General features: G+C 42.9%; 1 protein-coding gene across 2 annotated transcripts in view; it reads right to left on the reverse strand.

The window, feature by feature from the left end:
• The window catches only part of SDK1 (sidekick cell adhesion molecule 1), a 1,012,418-nt gene that overhangs the window by 99,110 nt on the left and 885,610 nt on the right, over window positions 1-27,698 (reverse strand). For both annotated transcript variants that reach the window (XM_033963079.1, XM_033963080.1), the window contains one exon: window positions 19,903-20,004. In XM_033963079.1, the coding sequence (XP_033818970.1) occupies window positions 19,903-20,004 (102 nt within the window). The remainder of the gene's footprint in view (window positions 1-19,902; window positions 20,005-27,698) is intronic.

The following is a 27,698-nucleotide window of genomic DNA, read 5'->3' on the forward strand; positions in this document are numbered from 1 at the left end:
TGAGATCCAAAAATGAACTTGTTTCATGTTTATCTAATGACCGCTGGACTAAACTCAAGCTTAACATTCTATATGAGTTAAAATCAGTGCATTTTTTTCCAGCAAAAACGTTGCTGACACCCAAATACCAGGCCAAGCTTCAGGAGTGAGGGACCCACCCTACAGAAGCCAGGCTCCCTGCAACCAGCTACAGAATCCATGAAAGGCAGCACTAAGTGTGCGGAACCTGAGGTTTTAAAATTAATATTGGGGAACCATGGGTCATTTTTATCAAGCAATGGAAAAAGTACCGATACTCTATACCCCCTCAAAAAAAGCCCTAGACTACTAGTCTCTGTTAGGAGTCACTGCCCAGGAAAAGGATCTAGGTATCATCGTTGAGGATGCGTTGAAACCCTTAGCTCAATGTGCGGCGGCTGCTAAGAAAGCAAATAGAACGTTAGGAATTATTAGGAAAGGAATGGAAAACAAAGATGAAAATGTTATAATGCCTTTGTATCGCTCTATGGTATGGCCACACCTCGAATACTGTGTGCAGTTCTGGTCACCATATCTCAAAAAAGATATCGCAGAATTAGAAAAGGTACAGAGAAGGGCAACAAAAATTATAAAAGGGATGGGACGATTTCCGGATGAGGAAAGGCTAAAGTAGCTGGGGCTCTTCAGCTTGGAGAAGAGACAGCTCAGGGGTGATATGATAGAGGTCTATAAAATAATGAGTAGAGTGGAAAGGGTAGATGTGAATCGCCAGTTCACTCTTTCCCAAAATACTAGTATTAGGGGACATGTGACGAAGCTACTAAGTAGTAGATTTAAAACAAACCAGATAAAATATTTATTCACATATGTAATTAAACTCTGGAATTCATTGCTGGAGAATGTAGTGAAATCAGTTAGCTTAGCGGGGTTTAAAAAAGGTTTGGATAATTTCCTAAAAGAGAAGTCCATAGGTTATTATTGAGATAGCTTGAGGAAATCCACTGCTTATTCCTAGGATAAGCAGCAAAAAAAATCTGCTTTACTACTTGGGATCTGGCCAGATAATTGGGACCTGGGTTGGCCACTATTGGAAAGAGGATACTGGACCTTCGGTCTGTCCCAGTATGGCAATTCTTGTTCTTATGTAAAAAGAAGCATGGATATATGAATGATATGCTAATTAAAGAAGCACTTCAGTTTTACTGACAAGAAATTGGTAGCTCAGTTCAAATGTTACTGTCATATGCATGTTCAGAAGGTCAAAATGACTTTTTAAAATTGCAATTTCCTCAGTCATTTTAACTCTTTCCTGGTGCTGAGACCCCAGTTGCTTTCTGGACACTTGCAGGGGTACTGAAGGGCTTCCTGACAGACTTTTCAGCAGACTGCAACACTAGTAGAGACGAAAACAAGGACGTAATATTTAATTGCAACAGCCAGAGGTTAAGTAAAATGTCAATCACTACAGTTATAGTGAAGCTGGATATTTAGTGCTGGTATTTGGATACTGGCTGGCCCTGAAGGTCTTGTGTCATTGCTGACCTGGAAGTGTTATCCAGTTAGCTAAACGTACAGGGAACTGGCTAAAGGAGTGACAGCCTTTTTGCTGTCCTAATGTTATTGAAAGGTCACTTGGACACACAAAGTCAGAGGCGTGAAGAAAGTACAAGAGGTTTATTACAGAATGCATGCTGGACCCCTGAGCTCCAAGCTGGCTCAGAAGTGCTGAAACCAGGAAGTTACAGAGATATTTATTCATTTTTCTGGCTATACAACTGAATTCTAGAAAAAGCTTTTCACGTGTTACTTTTCTTAACACTCATTGGTTCTAAGCTCACACTAGCAGGTCACTAGCAGGACACTTATCTAACTCTTACAGTTAAATGTACAGAAGGGCAGGGTACATCATGGCTCAAACTCTTATCTATTTAGCTTACAATGTGGTAAGGTAGGGACATACATTTTAGGCAGATGAAGTCAATAGATTGTACACTTTCTTCAGCTATGTAGGCCAGAGCAATATTTTAAACAACAGTTAACCATTTCATGACCCTACATTATCTGCTTTATTATTTGGTTGATGGTCTGAATATAGCCATTAGCCAGATAACCTCTGCTGTAGGGTTACCAGACATCCAGGAAAAGCTGGATATCTCCTCTTTTTAGAGGACTTTCAAAAACCCAGTAGTGTGTCTGGGTTTTGGAAAGCTCCGACCTCTGGCAATATCTGGAGGACCTTTGAGCATGGGCGGATTACATTACATTACATTACATTAGGGACTTCTATTCCGCCTATACCTTGCAGTTCAAGGCGGATTACAAAAGAGCTAACTGGACATTTCCAGTGAAGTTACAACAGTTTGGGGTTGTTGGTTTTTTTTTTGGTTACAAGGGAGGAGAGGTACCTGGATTAATTCCGGAAGAACTTGCAAATTGGATATTAAATTGACTGTACGTTACTGTGTGATATAACAAATAGATTACCGTTAGAGTACAAATAAGATTACATTACATTTCAGGGATCTGAATACTTGGTTGGTGTTTTGGGGAGGAAGAGATTATTTAAGTGGAGGTTCTGGGGGAGAATTTATCTAGGAGGAGGGGGAAGGGTTGGGTTAAGATATCTGGATAAATTTTTTGAAAAGTAGGGTTTTGATTTCTTTTCAAAAAGTTTTGAAGTCGCCCGTTGCCATCAACAGGTTGGAGATGGAGTGGTTAAGTTTTGCTGCTTGCGTCGCCAGAAGGTTATCAAACATCTTTTTGCGCTGAGTGCCCTTGAGTGGAAGGAAGGCAAAAGGGTTCGGAGTTCTTCTTTGTCTTGAGGTGAGGATCTGGTTTAGGCGGTTGTTTAGATAGGGGGGGGGCAGAGCCATTTAATGCTTTGAATAATAGACAGTAGAATTTAAATTGAATTCGTGCTTGCATAGATAGCCAATGAGAGTCTAGGAAGGCAGTTGTAATATGATCATATTTTCTCAGGGAGTAGATCAGTCTGAGGGCAGTGTTTTGTATAGTCTGAAGTTGTTTTATCATGTTGGCAGGACAAGGTAGATAGAGGGAGTTGCAATAGTCCAGTAGACCTAAGACTAGGGATTGGACAATTAGCCTGAATTGTGCTGGGTAGAATAATTTTCTTATTTTACGTAGATTTCTCATAATTAAAAAAGCTTTCTGGGATGTTTTATTGATTTGGGACTGCATTGTGCAGCATCTGTCTATCGTTACTCCTAGGAGTTTGAGTTCGGGCTGTATTGGATATTTGGTGTTTTTAATTTTCAGTTCTGTAATGGTGGGAGTTTTGGCCTTTTCGAGCAGAAGGAATTTTGTTTTATCTGAGTTTAGTTTCAGTTTGTGGTCTACCATCCATTTTTCCACTGCATCTAGGGTTATTTCCAGTTTTGCTGTAGTGGTGGGCTCTGATGGGTCGAAGGGGAGGAGTATGGTGATGTCATCTGCGTAGCTGAAGGATGATGTCACGCCCCCTCCAGACGCAGCCCAGAGGTGGAAGAAGAAAGATGAGGCTTTGTTGGGGTGGGGCTGGCAATGTAACAGGATGGGGCTGGAGGCAGAACAAGGTGGTGCTGGGGGTAGGGCCATGTGTCCGTGTTTCTACCACAGAAAATCTGGTAATCATACACTAGTGGCATCTGCTAACCACATAAGTGACTTTTATTATCAGTCCCCAGATTTTTTTCTTGGCCTGTACCAAGTCAGAATGTCATAGTTTCATTTATAGGTTTTTATCTTTCCTGTGATTTGTCAAGAAAGCAAGACACAGCTATCTTTACAGGTCAGATATGAAAAAGTACCTTCAGTTGTACTTTTCAACTCTGCTATTACTGCTTAATCTTTATTTCTATACTGCTGCTAAGCATACTTAGGACTCCTTTTACAAAACTGCGGTAGAGGTTTGTACCGGGGGGGCTAGCGAGGTATATGCTCCCATGCTCATAAAATTCCTATGAGCGATGGAGCATTTACCTCGTCAGCCAATTGTAAAAACCTCAACCGCAGCTTTGTAAAAGCTGGTGTTAGGTATTTATTTAATATAGATTTAATAAATGCCTTTATGAAGAGATTCACCCCAGGTGGTATATGGCAGGTACATAGATAAATGTAAGAGAAAGATCCTTTGCTCCACAGTGATTACACTTTAGCTGAGACACCAAGGGACAGCATTTCTATTAATCACTTAGGAGGCAATTTTGAAAATGCACCGGTATAAGGGCACTACACACTTTTCAATTAACCAAGTAAAAAACACCACACTCACAAACTCAAAGTACAAAAACATACAAAACACCACAATCCTTGAAACATCAAGTCACAGTCTCCTGCAGGCTATGTACCAGTTTTCAAAAATAAAGCTTGTGTGTACTTTTGCTTTGATAACTTGCTATGGGTGCAATATTTGCATTGTCACTTGTGCTCTTGTAGCATGAAATGATTTTATAATTCTGCTTGGGGTTAAAATATGTAGCCTGAGATAGTTAATGCTACTGAAGTTATGAATTATGAATTTGAATTATTGCCTGACCCAATAGATCATTTGTTCTGAGGGACTTAAAGTAAAAATTATATGGTTTTACAATTCTGCATGGAGTTAAAGTATATTAATTTGATGGATTTAAAAGTTAATTTCTGATGTGGACTTTGAGCCAGCACAGCCATCTGTTCAGAAAGGTGTTAAATGCCCCATTCAATAGCACACAAAAGAAAGGACTGAGCCATCACCTTCAGAAAGTGTTAAGTATATAAAACAAAAGACATGGCCAGGGTGGATACCAGAGCTAATCAGAACTTTAACAGGATGTAGATCAAACAGAAGCCCTTCAACCAAATTCATCTCTGGATTACAAGATCAAACAAGAAGCCCTTCACACCAAATTCATCTCTGAACCAACAATAGAAGCTCATTCGATCAGATGACCTCATCTTACTATCCTCCATTTTAAACCACTCAGACATAGATTCACACCTCATTCAGCAAGGACAGTAACAATACTCTGTATTGGGACACCATGTTAAGCCATTGTAATTCAATCATCATCCACCTAGGAACAGACAATGGATTCTATGTTTAGAACAGATCTCAACCTTATAAATATGAAGCAAAATCCTTTCTCAAGAGGGAAGCCGCTCCCTCTACCTCTGGAACCAGCCTGGATCAAGCTACAATTCTTCTCCTCCCTGGATCACCATGCTGCTTCACTAGGCCATGCGGCCTCTGCTCCATTTTAAGGACTATTCACATTGTGAGTAACTTTTTGAATCCAGATAAATTAATCCTTTTGCTTTAGCAACATTTGTCTAGTGTATTTCTATTTTTTTGCTTAAAGATCCTATATGTAACTATGGCTCTACTGGCTTGGTTTTTAAATAAACTTTCAGTTTGCTTATAAATGTTCTGAGTCTTAGGGCTCTTTTTACAAAGGTGCATTAGGGCCTTAATGCGCGGAATAGTGCGTGCTAAATTGCCGAGTGCGCTAGATTTTAACACCAGCATTGAGGTGGCGTTATTCTAGAAGCGTACCGCACGGTATAGCACACGGTAATTTCGTGCATGCGTTAAAAACACTAGCGCACCTTAATTAAAGGAGCCCTTAGTTCTTGATATTTAATAAGCTAAATTTTAATCAAGAGAGCTACTTTTCCCCAAATTAATAGTTCTTTATAATACATATTTCTCTAAGCCAGAGAGGAATGTGTATTATTGGTGCAATTCCGTCCATTTAATAATAATTTTTAGTAACACCCTAAAAGTTTGCATTTCAATGACAATACCTTTTACCCTTCTAGTTATTCCTTTTTTTCATTTAAATTTGAGAATTGTTCATGGTATATGTGGAATGGGATGATATGTCCAATTTTGTTGTTCAGATTGGAGGTTTAAAGATTCAGTGAGGGTGCTCTTTATTTGTGAACTAGTCATTTAGGTTCAGAAATGTCCACAGCCCACTTGTGAGGCTGGAGAACATGATTGAGCTTATCTGTTTTCTGGTTCTTTCTTTCTTTATTCTTTATCCAAAGCATTGAACAAAATTTAAAAATTACAGAAAGACAGACGTGTCTGCAATGTAAAACATATATATATTAAATTATTGGACAAACCAAGACTAAACAAACAAACTCAAATCTTTGGAACAATAGGAAAAGGGGCGGAAATACAATTTTTATAGAAAGAATAAATAAGAGGAAAATACAATAGGAGAAGGGAAATAAAATCAAAAAATGATTAAGAAATTAGTGGCATGGGAATAAAAAACATTTGAATTTGACAAAGGGACCTTAATTGCAGCTGCCTGGCACAGTGAAAGAGATCCTGTTCTTCCTTATTTATATAATCCACAAGTACCTGGCTGCTTCTTAGTATGAAGAGTTTTTAGCATGAAAGTTTTTTTAAAAATTATGCGCTCATGAGTTTTATATGTAGTTTATTAATTTAGCTTAATAATGATATTTTGTGCTTGTCATATTGTATTATGTAATACTTTGATTTTTGATCTGTATTTTAAGATTATGTCCCGTCCCCCCTCCCCCCTGGATAGTCATCACTGGCTAAATTATACACTGATATTCAGTGTTGGGCCATGTCTGAGCACTGGTATTGAATATCAGTGCATAAATCTGGGCAGCCTAGCCACTTGCTCTTCTGTCATGCACTTAAGTTCTTTATCCCCTAAACTATACCATTCCCGTGGGTTTTTGCAGCCCACACTCTTAATGGCTACCAGTAAACTCTAATTAAATAGAGTAGACACCCAGGATGATGTAAATAGCATGAAGAAAGACCTGGCGAAGCTTGAAGAATGATCTGAAATTTGGCAGCTAAAATTTAATGCTAAGAAATGCAAGGTCATGCATTTCGGCTGCAAAAACCCGAGGGAACAGTACAGTTTAGGGGGTGAAGAACTTATGTGCACGATGGAAGAGCGGGGCTTGGATGGGATTGTATGTGATGATCTTAAGGTGGCCAAACAGGTTGAAAAAATGACGGCGAAAGCTAGAAAGATGCTAGGTTGCATAGGGAGAGGTATGGTCAGTAAGAAAAAGGAGGTATTGATGCCCCTGTATAAGACTCTGGTGAGACCTCAATTAGAATATTGTGTACAATTCTGGAGGCCTCACCTTCTAAAAGATATAAAAAGGATGGAGTTGGTCCAGAGGAAGGCTACTAAAATGGTGTGTGGTCTTCATCATAAGGTGTATGGGGGACAGACTTAAAGATCTCAATCTGTATACTTTGGAGGAAAGTTGGGAAAGGGGAGATATGATAGAGATGTTTAAATACCTACGTAATGTAAATGCGCATGAGTTGAGTCTATTTCATTTGAAAGGAAGCTCTGCAATGAGAGGGCACTAGATGAAGTTAAGAGGTGATAGGCTCAGAAGTAATCTGAGGAAATACTTTTTTACAGAAAGGGTGGTAGATGTGTGGAACAGTCGCCTGAAAGAAGTGGTGGAGACAGAGACTGTCTGAATTCAAGAAAGCCTGGGATAGGCACGTGGGATCTCTTAGAAAGAGGAAGAGATAATAGTTACTGTGGATGGGCAGACTGGATGGGCCATTTGGCCTTTATCAGCCATCATGTTACAATGTATCTATAGCCATAAAGTTCTATGACATCACAATGGAGGTGTAAAGAGCCTTAGCCAATAGGGAGAGGAGAAGATAGTGGATGTTGCAGATGGGCAGACTGAAGCCTTTATCTGCTATTACGTTTCTATACTTCACTTGCTAAAACTTTTTTCAAGGTATATTTGTTTATCCCTCTTTCTTGGAATTCCTCAAACCCTAATACCACCAGATCCTCCTACAAATTAAAACTATCCTTCCCCTCGCTAAAAGGCATTTCCCACACAGGAAAGCTAGGGACCTCCCTTCACTTCAAAATCACTGAGCTCTGGAACAACCTTACCTCCCCTCTTCGGAACTTGAGCTCTCTCCAAGTTTTCCGCAAACATCTGAAAACCTGGCTTTTCTCAAAAAATGTAAGTCTTCCTCCAATTTAGGAATCAAAGAAACTCTTATATCTTGGCATCCCAAGTCCTCTATATTTTTTTCACACTTCTACCTCTAACCCTCTGTTGTAGTTCCTTCCAATTTCTCCTACTGTAAACCGCGTCGAGCTCTACGAATGTGGAGATGATGCGGTATACAAACCTAAGGATTAGATTAGATTAGATATACACTACCACTAGTAAACTTTTATCTTTGACAAAATCCCACACACTGCATTGGGTAAAGGCACTGGTAATAACTAACTGTTTAATGAAAACAAGCCTCAGAAACACAGGCAAGGCATATCTATCCTTCGCCAAACCTATTTCAACTCTATGACCTCACAATGCAGGTGTTAAGAGCCTTAGTTAATAGGGAGAGGAGGAGATAATGGATGTTGCGCATGAGCAAACTGGATGGGCCATTTGGCCTTTATCTGCCATCATGTTTCTATTCCCCACACATGTAATCACAAATGGACTCCCATCTCATATGTATTTTAGAACAGGATATAGATTGTTCAAATACATACAGGATTTATGTCCATGCTTGTTTATCTGGTTTTCATTTTATTTAGCCTGTAAACTACTCAGCTCTGTTCAACAGTAGAAGCAATATAGTACATTGTGAATAAGCAAACAATACTAACACCTTCTTCCAGAACATGGGGGCTAGAAAACTGGAATGCTCTTCCGGAGTCTGTTATAGGGGAAAACACCCTCCAGGGATTCAAGACAAAATTGGACAAGTTCCTGCTAAACTGGAACGTACGCAGGTGAGGCTGGACTCATTTAGAGCACTGGTCTTTGACCTGGGGGCACGATGGACCTTTGGTCTGACCCAGCAGTGGCAATTCTTATGCAAATATAATTTTATGGGACAGCAATAAAGAAAAAAAAACAAACCCCATGACAACAGGGGGCCTAGTAAAGTATTTTATCATGAGCCTGGGGGGTGACGGTTCTTTTATATCTAGTAAGTGTTCCGCTTTGTCCTTTGTATGTTCCCAAATCTTGTCTCCCTAGTGACACTCTGAATCATTCTTCTGCCAAGGTATTTTGTGTGACATATTGTACAGTTTAATTAGCCTGACATGCTACATTTGGCTTGCTGTTGCTTTTCCACTGGACGCCTGCACTCCTATGAACCTGGGGCCATCTCTTCTGTGTCACCGTAAAGAAGTCATCCAAGAGATGCCAATCAGGGAATTTTTATGACCATATTTTTCAAAGCCCAGCTGTCCATTGCTTTAGAGTTCATATGTCAGTTCTAATAGCCATATTGGAAGGCTAATACAAACATGATATCTTCTGTACATATTATCTGAAACCTTCATCTGGGATGTCAAAAGATTTCTGTGAGATGCCATGCACTAGGTGGCATGACTTTGGAAGCCTATTCAAGTCCTGTTTTTGCTTTAAGCATGAAATGTGGTACACACTGGAAAAAAAATGCAAAGCAGTGCTGAAATTACAGCCCATAAATCACTTTTGCCTTTTCTTTCTCATTTTCTACATCCTCTCTCTTTTGCAATGTGTGATTTAGGGGTTCATTTTCAAAACAGAAAAAGTTCAAAAAGCAACATAGAGTGGCAGAGGAACTTTTTTCTCTCTCCAAAACATCCAAATTGCCATTTTTAAAACAGATTTACATTTCTCAATACCCTTTGGGACCAACTGATAAAAAGAGCAGAGCTGAGACCAGAGCCAAACTAATGTATAATAACAAAAACATTTTTAATTTGACAAAACAATTTCCTTGTGGGGGGGGGGGGGACAGTTTATTTATCAGAAAGCAAATATATCCCAAGAAGTTTACCACATTGGATATGAGCTGTTCTTATGATGAAAAATGCAAAATAAGCAGTGTTATGATGATCTAATATAGCTCAGGAAACCCAGCCTCACAGTGGATATTTTAAGGATCTCAGCAGGGCAATTCATGAGATGGATTTGCCTACTTCTCTCTCCCCTTCTCCCAGGACAGCTGAAGACCCATTCTGTTTTAAAATATATTGTCCGGATAGGTACTGGTGAGAAATTTTCTCTGACTGAACAATTGGTAGAGAGTTTCTCTTTAAAACAAACCAGAAATCAAACCGTTCCTGTGGGTCCATTTCTGAGCCTACAGCAGGGGTGTCAAAAGTCCCTCCTCGAAGGCCGCAATCCAGTCGGGTTTTCAGGATTTCCTCAATGAATATGCATGAGATCTATTTGCATGCACTGCTTTCATTGTATGCTAATAGATCTCATGCGTATTCATTGGGGAAATCCTGAATACCCGACTGGATTGTGGCCCTCAAGGAGGGACTTTGACACTCCTGTCTTAGGGTTATCATGTGGCTCCAGAAAAAGGAGGACGGATTGAGACAGCCTGGTTTTACTTCCATTGCTTTCAATGAAAGTAAACCCCGGATGTCTCAATCCATCTTCCTTTTGGTAACCCTACGGCAGGGGTGTCAAAGTCCCTCCTCGAGGGCCGCAATCCAGTCGGGTTTTCAGGATTTCACCAATGAATATGCATGAGATCTATTTGCATGCACTGCTTTCATCGTACGCTAATACAGTGTTTTTCAACCTTTTTTACACCCGTGGACTGGCAGAAATAAAAGAATTATTTTGTGGACCGGCAAACTACTAAGACCGAAATAAAAAAACACATTTCTGCCCCGTCTCCGCAAGCTCGGTCCCCACAAACCATCTGATCCCATCTGAACAATCCTCAGTTATGATTTTATATTGAACGTATTTTATTAAAGTATAAAAATATTCTGAACAATTGTCATTTTATAAATATAAATATTCAGAGCAAGGACCAACAAAACCCCTGTCTCCCCTCCCCTTCACATATATCCCCTCTACTATCAAGAAAATTGAACAAGCCAAATTATTACAGAATGCTACACAGAAATATCATGCTAACAGAATACTGCAGTCAACACATGACAGGAATAGTATTAGGCTTTGCAGTCCCCAGTTATGTCTCTAGCAGGATATATATTTCAAATCTGACATATTGTAATGACAAAATAGAAATAAAATGATTTTTTTCTACCTTTTGTGGTTTCTGCTTTCATCTTCTTTTCACTTTTTTCCTTTCAGCGTCTGCCCGTTCCATCCTCTGTCTGCCCTCTCCCCCTTCCATATATATCTGACTTCTTTCTATGCCCCTCTCCCTTTCCATCCAGCCTGTGCCTCCTCTCTCCTTTTTACATCATTCATTCCAGCTTCATTGCTTTCTTCATTTTTATCTCTCCTACACCAGATCTAGCATCTTTATCTCTCTCTCATTTCTCTGCTGATCCCCTTTCCAGCATCAATCTCTCTCTACTTTCTCATTCTTGTCTCTCCCCTTTCCCTCTTCTGATCTCACCATTCCACCCTGATCCCTTTCCCTCCTCTAATCTCCCTGCCAGCTGTTTTCTTCCTTTTTCTCTTCTCCCTTTCCTCTTCCCCTCCCAGCAGCATCTCTCTTTCTACCTCCCTCCAGGTGCAGTAGCAGCTCTTCCTTTATCCAGCAGCTTCCCAGCCTCCAACAGTGGCTTCCTCTCCTTCCAGCAGCTCTCAGTACTTGCCTGCAGCAGTGATTTCCTTAGGCAGCCTTGGGTCCGTTGCCGCCTCTGTGGAAAGGGGAAGTTGCCAAAGTGAATCACTGCCCTGATAAGTACAGAGCTGTTAGGAGAGGAGACAGCCACTGTTGAAGGCTCCCCATGATCTTACTCCTGCTGTGCCCTGCACATTTGCGACTCCCCCAAGCCGGCAAAAACAGCTTTGCACCGCAGGCCCTGCCGCCCAAGACAAGCCCTGCGCAGACCGGCAGGAATTTTCTGCGGACCGGCGGTTGAAGAACTGTGTGCTAATAGATCTCATGCGTATTCATTGGGGAAATCTTGAAAACCCGACTTGATTGTGGCCCTTGAGGAGAGACTTTGACACTCCTGGCCTGCAGTAATGCAAGGTGCAGCTGACGCTATCTCCAAACCCATAGCCCTGACAATGCAACTATTGCGGAATGGTGGTTACTATTTTAAACCACACAATCACTTTAGGCTTCCAAGAATGCAACGGGAGAACAGCAGTTATAATCCTAAACAACAGAAGCACAGGGAGGCCTGAACTTTTCACTAACCTCAACCGCTGTGCAGATTATTACAAAACCAAGCGAGGCCATTATACAGCAGGGCATCCAGGAAACAAACTGAAATGTCTAACGCAGATGTTTCAAATTATGCTTACATTCAGCATGAGTGCAAAGACGTCTTATGTCCCTTTATCGGGCAGATTAGTTATGTATTTATCAGCTTCTCTCTCTTGACAGATCTGACTGAGTTTAAGAAGCTGTTAAAAACAAATTTATTCGCACAGCCATATCTATTATGTGCTTAGGAGAAGCAGGTTGGTGAGTTAGAGCACAAATTCTGTGGGCTTTTATGTTACCATCGTGAATATTTTTATCGGGAATCCACCTAGTTAATAGGCAGGCTATAAATATCAAATAAATACTTATGTGGTTCACATTTAAAATATAAACAGGCACAAATAGTTAACTATCTCATACACAGAGCAAAAACAAAAGAGAGAAAGCCTGGAGTCACAAAGAAATAGCTATAAATTCTATTGCTGTATTTGAAGTGTTTCTGCAATTGTTATATTTTTTGCTTAATACGCGTGTCAATAGCAGTATGTCAATAAATCCATACGCCTGGATCATAGTTCTTGTGCTCCCAGCAAAGGACTACTGCCTAACTGGCATTGAAATTAAAACCAAACCAATGGAGCTCAACTTAAAGTCCAAAGACCAGCTCAAAATGGTGTCTTCAGGCCAAATATAAATAAAAGAGGATTATAATCTGAAACTCCAAATATTGGTCATTTATGGTAGTTATTTTAGAAGCTCTATTCATGTTTTAGACATCTAAACACTGACATTTAGATGTCTCTATTGCATGGGCATCCATATCCCGATTCTTAATAGAGGAAGGTACAGATTTAAAGAATAGCCTAACGGATAGCGCAGTGTTTATTAGTTTTCGCATACCGCTCTTTGTTACAACATCAGTGCGGTGTACAAGAATTTAAAAGAAAGGAATGCCAATATTTATAGGACAGGTAAGAGAGAAAGAAAAAAAAAAAGCATCAAAATTAAGAAGAAAATGCTAATCCAAATAAATACGTTTTTAAGGAGGCCCTAAATTTTGAATAGTTCACTTAGCAAGGAATTCCATAAATATGGAAAGAAGGCAGAATTTTGAGTAGATTGTAATCTAACCAAATGGATAAGTGGTAATGTTAATCTGTTTAAAGTCAATGAACGCAAAGCACGTGTTAGTTTATATGGAACAGGCAAAGTTGCAAGGTAATCAGGCTGCTCACTGTCTAGTGGACTGTGAACCAAAGGACCAAGGTTCACATCTTTTACTTCATCTCTTTTTTTAAAAATTTGTGAGTCCTCAAGGGACAGAAAATTTCCTACTATACCTAAATATCAAGGAAACGTGAAGGTTTGAAGGTTATTCAGGATCAGTAGGTATTTTTCTGTTCCTGGAGGGCTCACAATTAAAAAGAAAAATCCCCAAAAGCTAAAGTGGAATTTGAACCTGGGGCCTCTGATTCTGAGCCCACTGAGGCTACCCCATGTCTGTGTGATCATTTTATAAGATGGAAATTCCCATGCCGACACACAGAGGGTTACCAGCCGTACAGATTTCCCGGATATGTCCTCCTTTTCAAGGACATGTCCGGGGGTCCAGATGGCTTTTCAAAACCCGGAACTTTGTCCAGGTTTTGAAAAGCTTCCTCAAAATCATGTCAGACAGGAGTATCAGGGATAGGCAATTCCAGTCCTTGAGTGCCAGGTTTTCAGGATATCTACGATGACTATGTATGAGATGGATTCACATGCACTGCCTCCTTGAAATGCAAATCTATCTCATGCATATTTATTGTGGATATCCTGAAAACCTGACCTGCCTACGGCTCTCGAGGACCAGAACTGACTACCCCTGGTCTACATCTTACTCTGTCTGTTTCATTGTATGTTGTACCAACATTGTAAGTAGGATACTCTGCCATAATATGTGTTATTAATTGAATACAGTGGTACCTCGGTTTACACGTGCACAAGTTTGCGAGTGTTTTGCAAGACGAGCAAAACATTTGCAAAATCGGCACCTCGGAAACCGAGCGTGCCTCGATATACGAGCACCTCCCCCCACTATCTGGCAAACCCCCCCCCCCGGCTCGCGTCGCACCCCCCTCCCCACCACAATCTGGCATCCCCCAGGCACCCTCCCACCCATCCGATCACATTCCTTACCCCATTTGGCACCGGCACCAATGCACAGGACATGCCGGTGCTGGTGCCCAAAGATCTGCCTTTTTCTTTGTGCTGGGCCTTGAGCATCTGCGCATGCTCAAGGCCTTCAGGTTCCCATTCTCTCCGAGAAACCCGAAGGCCTTGAGCATGCGCAGATGCTCAAGGCCCAGCAATGTAGGGAAATGCAAGGTCATGCATATAGGGAGAAGGAACCCGATGTTCACTTACAAAATGGGGGGATCAATGCTAGGGGTCAGTAATCTGGAAAGAGACTTGGGAGTGATGGTAGACACGACATTGAAGGCGTCGGCACAATGCGCCACAGCCTCGAGGAAAGCAAACCAAATGTTAGGTATCATTAAGAAGGGTATCTCGACCAGAACGAAGGAAGTCATCCTGCCACTGTACCGGGCTATGGTGCACCCGCATCTGGAATACTGTGTACAGTACTGGTCACCGTACCTCAAAAAGGACATGGCAATGCTTGAGGGAGTCCAGAGAAGAGCAACTAAACTGATTAAGGGTATGGAAAACCTTACATACACTGACAGACTGAAGAAGCTGGGGCTGTTCTCCCTGGAAAAGCGGAGACTCAGAGGAGATATGATAGAGACCTTCAAGATCCTGAGGGGCATCGAAAAGGTTGACAAAGACAGATTTTTCAATTTGAAAGAAACCACAAGAACAAGGGGACACTCGATGAAATTGAAGGGGGACAGGTTTAAAACAAACGCAAGGAAGTTCTTTTTCACACAGAGGGTGGTGGACACATGGAACACCCTTCCGGAGGCCGTGATAAGAAATAGCACAGTACAGGGTTTCAAAGATGACCTGGATAGGTTCCTGGAAGACAAAGGGATTGAGGGGTACAGATAAGAGCAGTGGAAGGTTTAGAGATAAGTGTAGAGGTAGGCATAAAATTAGTCAGGGACCGCTGACCAGGCAATATGTCTGATGGGCCGCCGCGTGAGCGCACCGCTGGGCTGGATGGACCTCTGGTCTGCCCCGGCGGAGGCGACTACTTATGTACTTATGTACTTATCTTTGGGCACCGGCATGTCCTGTGCGTTGGTGCTGGTGCCAAATGGGGGTAAGGAATGTGATTGGGTGGGTGGGTGCCTGGGGGATGCCGGATCGCGGCAAGCAAGTTTCCCTTAGTTCCTATGGGGAAACTCGCTTTGATATACGAGTATTTTGGTTTACGAGCATGCTTCTGGAACAAATTATGCTCGTAAACCAAGGTTCCACTGTATTTTCTCTATTGCTGATGTCTACAGTATATTGATCTTGTTGTCAGAGTTGGGCAATAATGTATTACTAATATATTACTTTTAAAAATAATGAGTAACTGATTATTTTCCTGAAAATATAATGAATAAGCTGATATCAGTTATACATCAGAGTTTATATGGATTTCTGCCAGTGAATTTTCAAGTTCTGTGGGAGGTATATAAACCGGAGAGGTCATTGAGGTCAAAAGTTACGATGAGACTGACCTCTATGAAGGAGATTACTGTTCAGTATGTTAAAACTCGAGCAGAAATGATGTCCGTGGCAGGAATAAAATTGTAGAATTACCTCCCTGGCATCCTGAGGACCTGTTCTGACCGGTTAAAGTTCAGGAAAATGTTAAAGACCAAACTATATGTTGAGGCCTTTTTCTGAATTTTCGGTGTGGATTGAGCTGAACTGTGATATAATCCACTGATGATTGATACTTCCTCTGGTTTTGAGGCTGTTTCAAGGGTGTTATGTTAAGTACTGTTGTGAACTATTGTGAATGTTTTTATTGATAACTGCTTAGTTATAGGCGGTCTATAAATTTTAGAAACAAATAAATATAATATACTACTTATTTCAGTAACTAGTATTTTAGCCCGTTACATTAACGGGTGCTAGAAGTCTGGTCGGCTCTCGTAGTCCCTTGCCGCCGCCCCCCCCTTCCCTTTCTGCGGTCCCGACTCCAAACCTGCCGACTCCAGCAGCGTCTGCAGCACTGTACACACGCTGCTTCGGGGCCTTCTACGGCCCCGAAGCAGCGTGTGTAGAGAGATGCAGATGCTGCTGGAGTCGGGACCGTGGGAAGGGAAGGGGGGAGGGGCGACAAGGCAAAGAACTTACTTTTACCAGAGCAGGGAGTCCAGCGCTGGCAGCCAGTCCTGCCGGCGAGTGTAGTTAGGTGCTGTAAGGCTGGGGACCCGCGCATGCGCACTACCACCACGGACCTACATCTCACGGAACAGGGAAAACGGAACACGCAGGTGGGAGTGCGCATACGCGGCTAGGGTTTTATTATATAGGATGAGTAATATAATGTCTAGTTACTTTATGTAGTGATATTTTAGAGACACCCATCCGATTTTCTTTGTGACTTTAGGCCCATTATGGGGCTGCTTCTGGTTTCCGTCAAATTTCTTTTTGAGTGAAGTTGTTCAACTGTGCAGCAAAAGGTGATAAATTTGGCTGAGACTTTACCATTTAAGTGCTCTTTTTATGTCAATTTTTTGATTGAGTAAGTGAAAAAGATAACAATATTTCTGTTAGGTGCAAGTTACGTCTGAAGTCACAAACTTGAGAGTAATGAAGCGGCATCAATGCCAGCAAAGAAATCAAATCTTGTTGGTTTTAACCAGACAGAATGGAAGTCATTTTTCTGGGTGAGTGCTGCCATGTCATGAGTCTAGTAGAACTGATCCAATCAGCGCCAATTAAGCCTATTAACCAATTAAACCCCCTTACACTAAGCCACGGTAGAGATTTCTACTGTAGCCTGAGGCGCACAGAATTCTACGAGCGTCGGAGCAGCGTCAGAGCATTTAGTAAAAGAGGGCTTAAGTTAGGTGCCTATATTGGCTAGATGCATGAGTGGAGGCCTAAAAGTGGAGCAGCTGCCTCAGCCCCCTGAGGTTGTGAGTTCAATTCCCAATGCAGCTCTTTTTGACTCTGAGCAAATCACTTAACAGGTACAAAATAAGTACAGTGATACCTCGGTTTACGAGTGCACCGGTTTGCGAGTGTTTTGCAAGACGAGCAAAACATTTACAAACTTGGTGCCTCGTAAACCGAGCTTGCCTCACTGTACGAGCGCCCCCCCCCCCCCGCGATCCGGCATCCCCCCCCAGCGATCCGGCATCCCCCCGCAATCCTACATCTCCCCCCGAGCACGGCAATGAAATCCCTTACCCCGACTGGGCGCCGGTGCCCGAAGATCCTCCCTCTTCTAGCGTGGCCCGGGCTGGGCGGTGCGTCGGAGATTCTCCCTCTTCTGGGCTGGGCTGGCTTTGAACATTTGCGCATGCTCAAAGCCTTCTGGTCTCGCTCTCTCCAAGATTCTCAGATTCAGAATCTCGGAAAGAGCGAGACCAGAAGGCTTTGAACATGCGCAAATGCTCAAAGCCAATCCAGCCCGGCCCAGCCCAGAAGAGGGAGGATCTCCGACGCACCGCCCAGCCCAGGCCGCGCTAGAAGAGGGAGGATCTTCAGGCACTGGCACTGGTGCCCAGTCGGGGTAAGGGATGTCATTGCCATGCTCGGGGGGGGGGGGGATGCCGGATCGCGGGGAAGGGTATGGAGCAGCATCGGTGGCCTCAAGGGGGGGAGGGGGGAGGAGGTGGAACCAATCAAAGCGAGTTTCCCTTACTTCCTATGGGGAAACTTGCTTTGATATACGAGCAATTTGGTTTACGAGCATGCTTCTGGAACGAATTATGCTCGTAAACCAAGGTTCCAATGTACCTGTCTAAAATATGTAAACCACATTGATTAAAAGCAGTATATCAAGTCCTTTTCCCTTTACAATCAACCTATTGTGACATCATTGATGAGGTTGGCTCTTATTGGTGGAATAAGGGCATTGTGACATCACAATCTCAGCTCTGGTTACCAAAGACTGAAACTCTTCGTACTAAGGGGAGAAGTTGGCAACATACCCATCTGTCTACAACCCCAATAGCCCTTATGGCTGCAGATGCCACCTATATGGAAGTAAAGTAGTATTTTGGGTTTTTTTTTGTGGACTCGCATTTTAAATCATGAACGCAGTGGTTAGAGTGGCTTATGGGCCTGGGTCCTCCTCTCTATGGTTCAATAGCCCACCCCCAGACTACTTAAGCCAGCTCTCTGCAGCTCTACTAGGCTTTCTTATGCCAGGTGCTGATGTTCGGAGGCAGGAATGTACGTTTTTATTTCAATTTTTATGGCAGGTGTGTGTATGTGTCAGTGATCATTGGGAAAGTGTGTGGGGGTCTGTACTTTGTGACTGCAGTGTTATATGGTCATTTTGGATACCTTCTGGGCACTTAGACCTGTTTTTAGATTGCTTAAGTCACAACGTATAAGTTCCGTCCAGGCAGCCTTGTAAACCTTCAATTATCCCTGCAGTAAGACTAAGTCTAGGTCGGCCCATATGCCTTTCACAACCCGCCCTAACTACTCCTTCAAAAACACCACTTTCAGCTCTGGGTGCTCAGCGGGATTCAGAGGCCTAAAAAGTCTCCGGATACGTCTAAAAACCCGTTTCGATTATCGGCACTTGGACGGCCTGTCTTTTAGGTCATGCAAGTCCAATTTGGGCGGGTTTTTAGATGTATTTCTTTTTCGATTATGAGCTCCCTAATGTTTTGTACTTCTCTGAGATTGCTCAGTTTATCTTATGAGGTTTTGTTAACCTCATAGAACTTTACGGTTTTATGGTATATAAATAAATTTCTTATGTTATGCCCCCAGACCCACCCCGCCACTACAATTTTTTATTTTTAGCACTGGGGTAGAAACATAGAAACATAGAAAGATGACGGCAGAAAAGGGCTATAGCCCATCAAGTCTGCCCACTCTACTGACCCACCCCATTAAGTCTGAGTACTAATGACCTAGTTCCTTAACTCGACCCTCGCAAGGATCCTACTAGGGCATCCCATTTATTCTTAAAGTCAATAACGCTGGTGGCCTTGATCACCTGCTCTGGAAGCTTGTTCCAGTGATCTACAACCCTTTCTGTGAAGAAATACTTCCTTATGTCACTATCGAATTTCCCTCCTCTGAGTTTGAATGGATGCCCCCTTGTGACCGAGGGTCCCCTGAGAAAGAAGATGTCTTCTTCCACCTCGACACGTCCCGTGATGTATTTAAATGTCTCAATCATGTCCCCCCTCTCCCTGCGCTCCTCTAGAGTGTAGAGCTGCAATTTGTTTAGTCTTTCTTCGTACGAGAGACCCTTGAGCCCCGAGATCATCCTAGTGGCCATCCGCTGAACCGACTCAACTCTAAGCACGTCTTTACGGTAATGTGGCCTCCAGAATTGCACACAGTACTCCAGATGAGGTCTCACCATGGTTCTGTACAGTGGCATTATGACTTCAGATTTGCGGCTAACGAAGCTTCTATTGATACATCCCATAAGTGCATTGATCCCAAAATTACAGCATAACACCTGAGGGCACCCCGCTGTAAGACATTTTTAGCTGTGATAAGCAAAGATGGGAGCCACCTATCCAGACATTTTAATACAATTTTGACTTGCTGTAACTCTCAGAAAAATCTCTGTGGTTCCATTCTGATGGTGCATTGATTGTTTTGATATCAGTCATTTTTCATTGACCTATCGTTACCTGCTTCTCCAACAAAGACTTCAACAGGTGAGCTAGGTGGACTTTCGCCAACGATGTTGTAGGCTGTCATTTGAACTTCATACTTCTTGTATTTCTTCATTTCTGAAAAGTTACAGTGCTGAGATCAATTAGTTGCACTCCCCTGGATGCTCCGCACTCTGCAATTTTAAATAGCTTCTGTAAGCTGTAGTTATCTCTTACTGAATCTACACTGACATTCCAGAAGCAAGGGAACATTTATTGAGGTGTACTGCAAGAGGAAAATTCCAGATTTTATAGATACAATTCAGAAAGTGTCAGTACGTGCAGAATATCATTTATTTTCTGTGGTTTCAGAGTGCCGTAGATGATCCTTCCTCCAACAATCATTATTTGAGCACAGTCTGAAATGGGCAGCCTGAATCCTCCTGATACTCTTTCTCCTTGGCCAGGGGGCAGCAATTTCTTAACTTACAGAGCGTGCCGAGAATAAACTGACACATGCAGGAAGAGAGCAAGGAGAAAGGAAAAGCAGGCAAAGATTTAGCATTTAGGTACACGCTAGTGGGTAACAAGCTGTCTGCAAGGAGAAATCTAATGGCACAAAAAGATCCAGCAGGCACTTCTGCTTATATGAGACCCACATTTTAATTATGCATGACATAACCAAATATTCTTGGCTCCAAGCTGGCTATAGAATTATGTGGTATCGCTATTAATTGACAATGCTTTTAAAACAATCAAGCCAATGTTCAAATCAAGTTATACTTTCATCGGTGGCTGGACAATGAATAATAACTACCGTATACAGTACTCCGCCGATATTCGCGGGGGTTCCGTTCCAGGACCCCCCGCGAATCTTGAAAAACTGCAAATACGGTTTTTCATGGGGGAGACTGGAGAAGGCAGCGGAAGAGGCAGGAGAGAGCAGCCGGAGAGCCGGCAAGTGCAGGAAATCACTCGCTGTAAGCTCTGACCGCCTCTTCCTGCACTAAGTCGGGCTTTACCAATCAGGAGCTGCGTGTCACAGCAGGTAGAGGCGGTCGGAGCACACAGCGAGTGATTTCCTGCACTCGCCGGCGCTCCGGCTGCTCTCTCCTTGTCGGCGGTTCGCAGTCGGAAAATACCGCGAATGACCGGGACCGCTCTGCACCCTGTTCCTTTTTCCTTGTTGCTCTGCCAAGCTCTGCATCCAGCCCCCTTACTCACTCCTGCCCCTGGCAGTCTCTGCACCCTGCCTGCCAGGTTCTGTTCCCTGTCCCCCGTCCCCCTTCCCTCCTGAGGACTTACAGGCCTTCACTGGGCCTGCCATGAGACGTGGTGGCCCAGCAGTGGCTGGGACAGGAAGGATCCCTCCCGCCTCTTGTCCCAGCCGATTCTAAGAATTTGTACCTCCCTCCCACCTCCCCCTGTGTACCTTTAGTATCCATGGTGGTCTAGTAGTGAAATGCGGCAGGAGTGACTTTTTTTTGCTCCTGTTCATGCAGAGCCGCCAGCTGATTGGCTATCATGAACTCACTGGTTATGGCACCTGTCTTAAGCATTCCACGGGCAGCATCCACACTTGGCCAGTTAAATTTTAATATCTGGCATTTAACTGGCCAAGGTAACTGTATAAATGTCGGTCTTATTTTTAAAACAGGAAAAGGCACCAAATTCTAATTATTAAGCAATAAATACCAGTTCACCACTGTTCATGTGTTCAAATCACGTAGTTCCTCAGAATGCCACACGATAGAATTGTGTGGTAGCCGTCCTCACCGGATAGTATCACTATGGATTAGCATTATACTACAAATCCCGGACAATTCTGTTCTTCATGTCCCCGACCCTGAAGAAAAACTTGAAACGCGTCGGTGGGGAATGAGGCAGACCCGGTTCTAAAGCTAAGTCAACTCTATGCACAGATTATCTTAAAATGTTTGCTTTTAGATAGCACTGACACGTTATAAATTATATTATGCAAATAATTGCACACTAGTTCAAATCTTTCACATATTAAAAAGTTCCGGTGAGGACGGCTACCACACAATTCTATTGTGTGGCATTCTGAGGAACTACGTGATTTGAACACATGAACAGTGGTGAACTGGTATTTAGGTCTTATTTTTATGCAGCCCATCATAGCCTAAGAGCTGAATATCACATGTAACCGGCTGTTTTCACCAGCTCTGTATATCTGGAAATTCAATACCAGAGCCTGGATAGAGCCCAGCACTGAATTTCCACAGATAATACCGCTAATTACCACTAGCTGAATAGTGGGTCCACAAACTCAGCATTAATATCATATGAATTAGCATACAAGTGTGCACTGCCTTCTTATTGAACACTTTGAGTGCAATTTGCCAACACATTTCTGTGGGTAAAAGAGCACTTCACACCCAGAAAGAGATTTTTACAAAATTGTTCATCTTGTCGTAGGGAGCTGTGCATGTGGAGGGCCTCTCTGGGTTTAAGTGTCTCTGCATTTTGAAGAAGTGTTCCTGGGACAGTGTTGGGAGTTTTCAGAAGAAAAAAATAAATAAATTATGGACCCACTATTCAACTAGTGGTGATTAGTGTTACCCTTGGAAATTCAATGCTGGGTTTTATCCAGGCTCTGGCATTGAATTTCCAGATAGGCATGCAATATTCAGCATTTCTGTGAGTGAAGTGCTCTTTTAACCACAGAAATGAGTTGGAAAATTAACTCAAAGTGTTCAATAAGATGGCAGTGCACACTTACATGCTAATTCATATGATATTAGGGCTGAGCTTGTGCTCAGTGTCTTGTGGCAGCTTTGGGCTATTCTGGTTAAGCAAAGCAGAAAACATGTCACAGTGCAGGGAAATAGTTTTTGCAACACAGAAGAAACTGATGTAGTGAACACGGAGGCTAATGCCTTGAAGGGCAATCAGATCTTATCACTCTCCTGGAACCTATTTAAAGCACTGCTTTCAAAGAGAATTGTGGAAATACATGGAATGGGAAAATATATCAGCTCAGTATTCCATTTCATATAAGAAAGGCCGATTATAAGGGTTTATAAGCAATAAAGGGCTAGATTCACTAAGCAAAACGATCGTGTTTGCGACCCCTTTGCGACCTGATTTCCCTCCGACCCGATTCACTAACCTCCGTCCCGATCATCCTCCGATCCGCGCATGCAAACGAGGGGAACGGCATTGAAATGATGGCAGGCAGTGATTCACAAACAAAAACCCTGCAATATCGACTGGGCTGGCCGATCACAAACAAGCGACTGCTGGGGACCAGTCGTTAACTTCTTTCTGACTGCCATCTCCTGCTCTGCCTGCTGTCTTTCCAGCTCTCTGCCCCCAACTCTCCTGCTCACTCTGCCCTGACTCTCTGCTGCGATTTTCTCTTGCCACCCTGCTCTGTCCCGAATCTGCTCTCCTGCTCCTTGCCCCGACTCCCTGAATCTATTCTCCTGCTCCTTGCCCTGACTCTCTGCCCCCGAATTTGCTCTCCTGCTCCTTGCCCCAACTCCCTGAATCTGTTCTCCTGCTCCTTGCCCTGACTCTCTGCCCCCGAATCTGCTCTCCTACTCCTTGCCCCGACTCCCCGAATCTGCTCTCCTACTCCTTGCCTTGGCTTTCCCCCGTAGTGCGAGCCCGTGGTTTTAACCCACGGGTTTAAAGTGGGTTAAAACCACAGGCTCGCTGGGCTAGTAAAAAAGTAAAAAAAAAAAAAAAAAGGTCACGGCTCTTAGATGCATGCGCAGGCCATCTACAGATGGTCTGCAAATGTGTCGGGATCGCTATAGGGCGATCCCAGCGGTCGGAAGAGGGCGTGATTCCGTTCACCCTCATTTGCATGAGGACGATTTGTGAATCAGCCCCCCCCAGACACTAATCAGATCTCTCATGGATCCGATCCAATCCATGTCCTTAGTGAATCTAGCCCAAAGACAGGTTAAAAGTATTTAAAGGCAAATACACACACATAACCTGAGAGATTGGAGAAACTGGGTCTCTTTTCCCTGGAGAAGAGGAGACTTAGAGGGGATATGATAGAGACTTACAAGATCATGAAGGGCATAGAGAGAGTAGAGAGGGACAGATTCTTCAAACTTTTGAAAAATAAAAGAACAAGAGGACACTCGGAAAAGTTGAAAGGGGAGAGATTCAAAACGAATGCTAGGAAGTTCTTTACCCAGCATGTGGTGGACACCTGGAATGCGCTTCCAGAGAGCGTAATAGGGCAGAGTACGGTACTGGGGTTCAAGAAAGGATTGGACAATTTCCTGCTGGAAAAGGGGATAGAGGGGTATAGATAGAGGATTACTGCACAGGTCCTAGACCTGTTGGGCCGTTGGGTGAGCGGACTGCTGGGCACGATGGACCTCAGGTCTGACCCAGCGGAGGCACTGCTTATGTTCACAAACACTCCTAGATTCTATATATAGCCCCAAAATTTCACACCAAAATTTAGGCTAGTGCGCTCTTTGGGGTGCTAACAACCAATAACAGCAGTTAACTGGTATCGATGAGAATTGGCGCTCACAGCTATTGTTTAAGGCTTGAAGCCTAACTCTTGAAAAGGGGGCATGGCCATGAGCATTTCAAAAGGTGGTGTTTGGAATTACAGAATTCACCAGATGCACACTTAACCTTTTCCTATCGTAATAAATTTTACGTTACGCTGGTTCCAGTTGTAATTATTTTAGCAAAGTTTTGTGTTATTCACCGTTATCATTTACGGCTATTGTAAACATAATGTAAATAAGTCATAAGTCTGTAAATTCAAATATTTTGTGTTCCTGGCTCTTTATTAGTATGGGACATACGATGGCAACGACATTTTTGGAATGTCCCATCACCCGGGACACACGACAGGAAAAGGTTAAGGTGGGGCCCAGCATTTACGCATGCTTTTAGTAGGCATAGGTAGGGGCCCCAAAAATTAGGTGCTGGATCTGCACCAAACTCTATTCTGTAAAGGGCACACCCTCTTTATAGAATAGCCTGTAGCATTCAATTTTGGATGACATTTCCTGAATTCCCCCCCCCCATGGTTTCAGTGTCCAAAAACACATATATTCCATGCCGTCTGTATAGTCAGTAGCATTAAATACAAGTGCAGACTGCTAACCGCTCTGCGCAGTTTTGGAGACCGCATCTTCAAAAAGATATAAATAGAATGGATTCAGTCCAGAGGGCTGCTAAAAAATTGGTTAGTGGCCTTTGTCATAAATCGTATGGGGACAGACTTAGAGAACTTAATATGGAGGAAAGGCGGGAGAGAGGGGATATGATAGCGACGTTTAAATATCTCCTTGGCATTAAGGTATAGGAGGTGAATCTTTTTCAAATTAAGAAAAATTCCAGAAGGAGAGGGCTTAGGATGAAGTTGAGATGTGATAGGCTCAGGAGTAATGTAAGAAAATACTTCTTTACAGAAAGGGTGGTAGATGCGCGGCATAGTCTCCCGGTGGAGGAGATGAAGTCTATATGAATTCAAGATAGCGTGGGACAAGAGATAATGGATGGCGGGGTAGGGCAGACCGCTGTCATGTTGCTATAATATTCAGCTGCTATCCACAGGGCTGAGCGGTTTAATTTAAGACAGCTTTTCCTCTGTCTTAAATAAAAATGCTTCACTATATGGACAGTGGAAATTCTATAAGTGGACTCTTCATTGGGTGACTGCACGGGTGGAGTTTGGGCAGAGTGCATAGGCACACGTATAGATTGTAAAAAGCTAAAATTTAGGGTGTGTTTGAGTTAACTTCCAAGCAGGGCATTTACTCCTGCAGTGGGGCTATTATAGGTGAGCAGCCTTTAAATGTAAGTATGTTTTCAGCCACTTAAGTATGTTTTCAGCCACTTAAGTATGTTTTCAGCCACTTGCACTAAGATTCTATAAAGAAATGTAGGCACTTACTTTTCTTTAAAGAAGAGGCTTGAATAGATGCCACAACCATCGAGTAGCCTAATGGTTAGTGCAGTGGCCTGAGAATCTGGGGATTGCCGCTCCTTGTGACTCTGAGCAAATCACTTAACCCTCCAGTGCCCCAGGTAGAAAATAAGTACCTGTATATAGAGCTACATTCACTAAGCAAACCGATTGTGTACTGATCGGTTTGCGACCCGATTTTACTCTGGCCCGATTCACTTACCTCTGTGCCGATCCAATTCCGATCCGTGCATGCAAATGAGGGAAACGGCATGCAAAGTAGGCAGGGACGCGATTCACTAAAGAAATTTTTGAAACCGACTGGGTTGGCTGATCAACACCAGAAGCGACTGCTGGGGACCAGTCGTAAACGTTCTTTCCGACTGTCCTCGGCCTGAAATCCCAGCCCTGCAGCCCATCTCTGCCGCGCTGCTCTTGCCGCCCCGACTCTCCTGCTCTCTGCTGCCCTTCTGAGAGCGCCAGCGTCTGCACACAGGTTAACAAAACACCAGACGGAGCGTGAGATAACTGCCAGGGCAATCCAGCCACCATAAAGTACTCAGGACTGTAAGCCGGCCTCTCTGCTCTCACGGACTTTAGAACTCAGCAACCACTGCTCATCCTATCCCAGAGCAGGAGAGTCAGGGCCAGCAAAAAAACATTAAAAAAAAAGCCCAGCAAAACGAACACCAAACATATGCACAGACCATCTACAGGGAAAGCAGATGGTCTGTGCATGCGTCAGGATCGCACACTAGTGATCCGTGCAGTCGGAGGGAGGCGTTCCTCCAATCGCCCCTATTTTAATTTTTTTGTTTGATGAATTGTTTGGGCCTGCACAGATCGGGCATGAAGAGTCAAGTAAGTGAATCTAGCCCATAGTAACTTGTATACCGCATTGATTGTCATCACAGAGAGGTGGCATATTAAACCCCACCCCCCTTGTCCCGTAACAGAGTTACTTTCCATATTATTAGCATGGAAATTAGTTCATACCATTTTTTATTTATCAATTTTCATTCTTACCCCAAGAGAATTTTGATTACAGAAATAACTCCTCTGACATCATCACACAGAAAAACAATTGTTATAATTTAAAAGAAATATGCAGAAAAACAGACCACAAACTGAACGGACTGAAGAATATCGAAACCTTAGGAGGGCTCATAGTTGAAAATGAAATTGGAACACAAATCACACAAGCATCCAATGACCTTCCCACCTCAGCTTCAGGCTCATTCAAGAGGGACTCGATGATCTAGAAAATGCTGTAACTGAACAGGTTCAAAGAAACCGTAAGGGTTTCTTCTAAGCTGAACAATGCGTGCAAGGAAAATAAATCAAAAATTTACCACTCAGGGTGAGCGTCTCCTGCCACATGTCTTGTTTTGTTTCATTTTTTAAAAGCAAACCTCAGAATAAAACACAATTTTATCTCCCATAAAGGATTAATGCTAACAGTCCATATGCAACAGAACCAAGAGGAAAAAAGGGGGTCCAACCTTGTCTGCAGTGAAAAAACCAACTAGGAACAAACAAACCAAAACTGCAGATATATACAACGATGTAGGCAAAATTTATTGTGACAACCAAAGTATATTTAGAAACCTTTTTACCAAACAAGGGACCCAACACGGTCCGTGTTTCGGACAACCTTCATCAGGGGTCCATGGTAGAAAAGGGAAAAAGCATATGTCACAAAAAATTATTTTGAAAAATACCATAAAAACAAACAGATAATGTGTCACGCCGAGAGTCACTAAATATTGTAAAATCTCACTAGAGTCAATATTTTACAATATTTAGTGACTCTCGGCGTGACACATTATCTGTTTGTTTTTATGGTATTTTTCAACATAATTTTTTGTGACATATGCTTTTTCCCTTTTCTACCATGGACCCCTGATGAAGGTTG

Source organism: Geotrypetes seraphini, chromosome 11, assembly GCF_902459505.1.
Source record: "Geotrypetes seraphini chromosome 11, aGeoSer1.1, whole genome shotgun sequence".
Classification (NCBI taxonomy): Eukaryota; Metazoa; Chordata; class Amphibia; order Gymnophiona; family Dermophiidae; genus Geotrypetes; species Geotrypetes seraphini.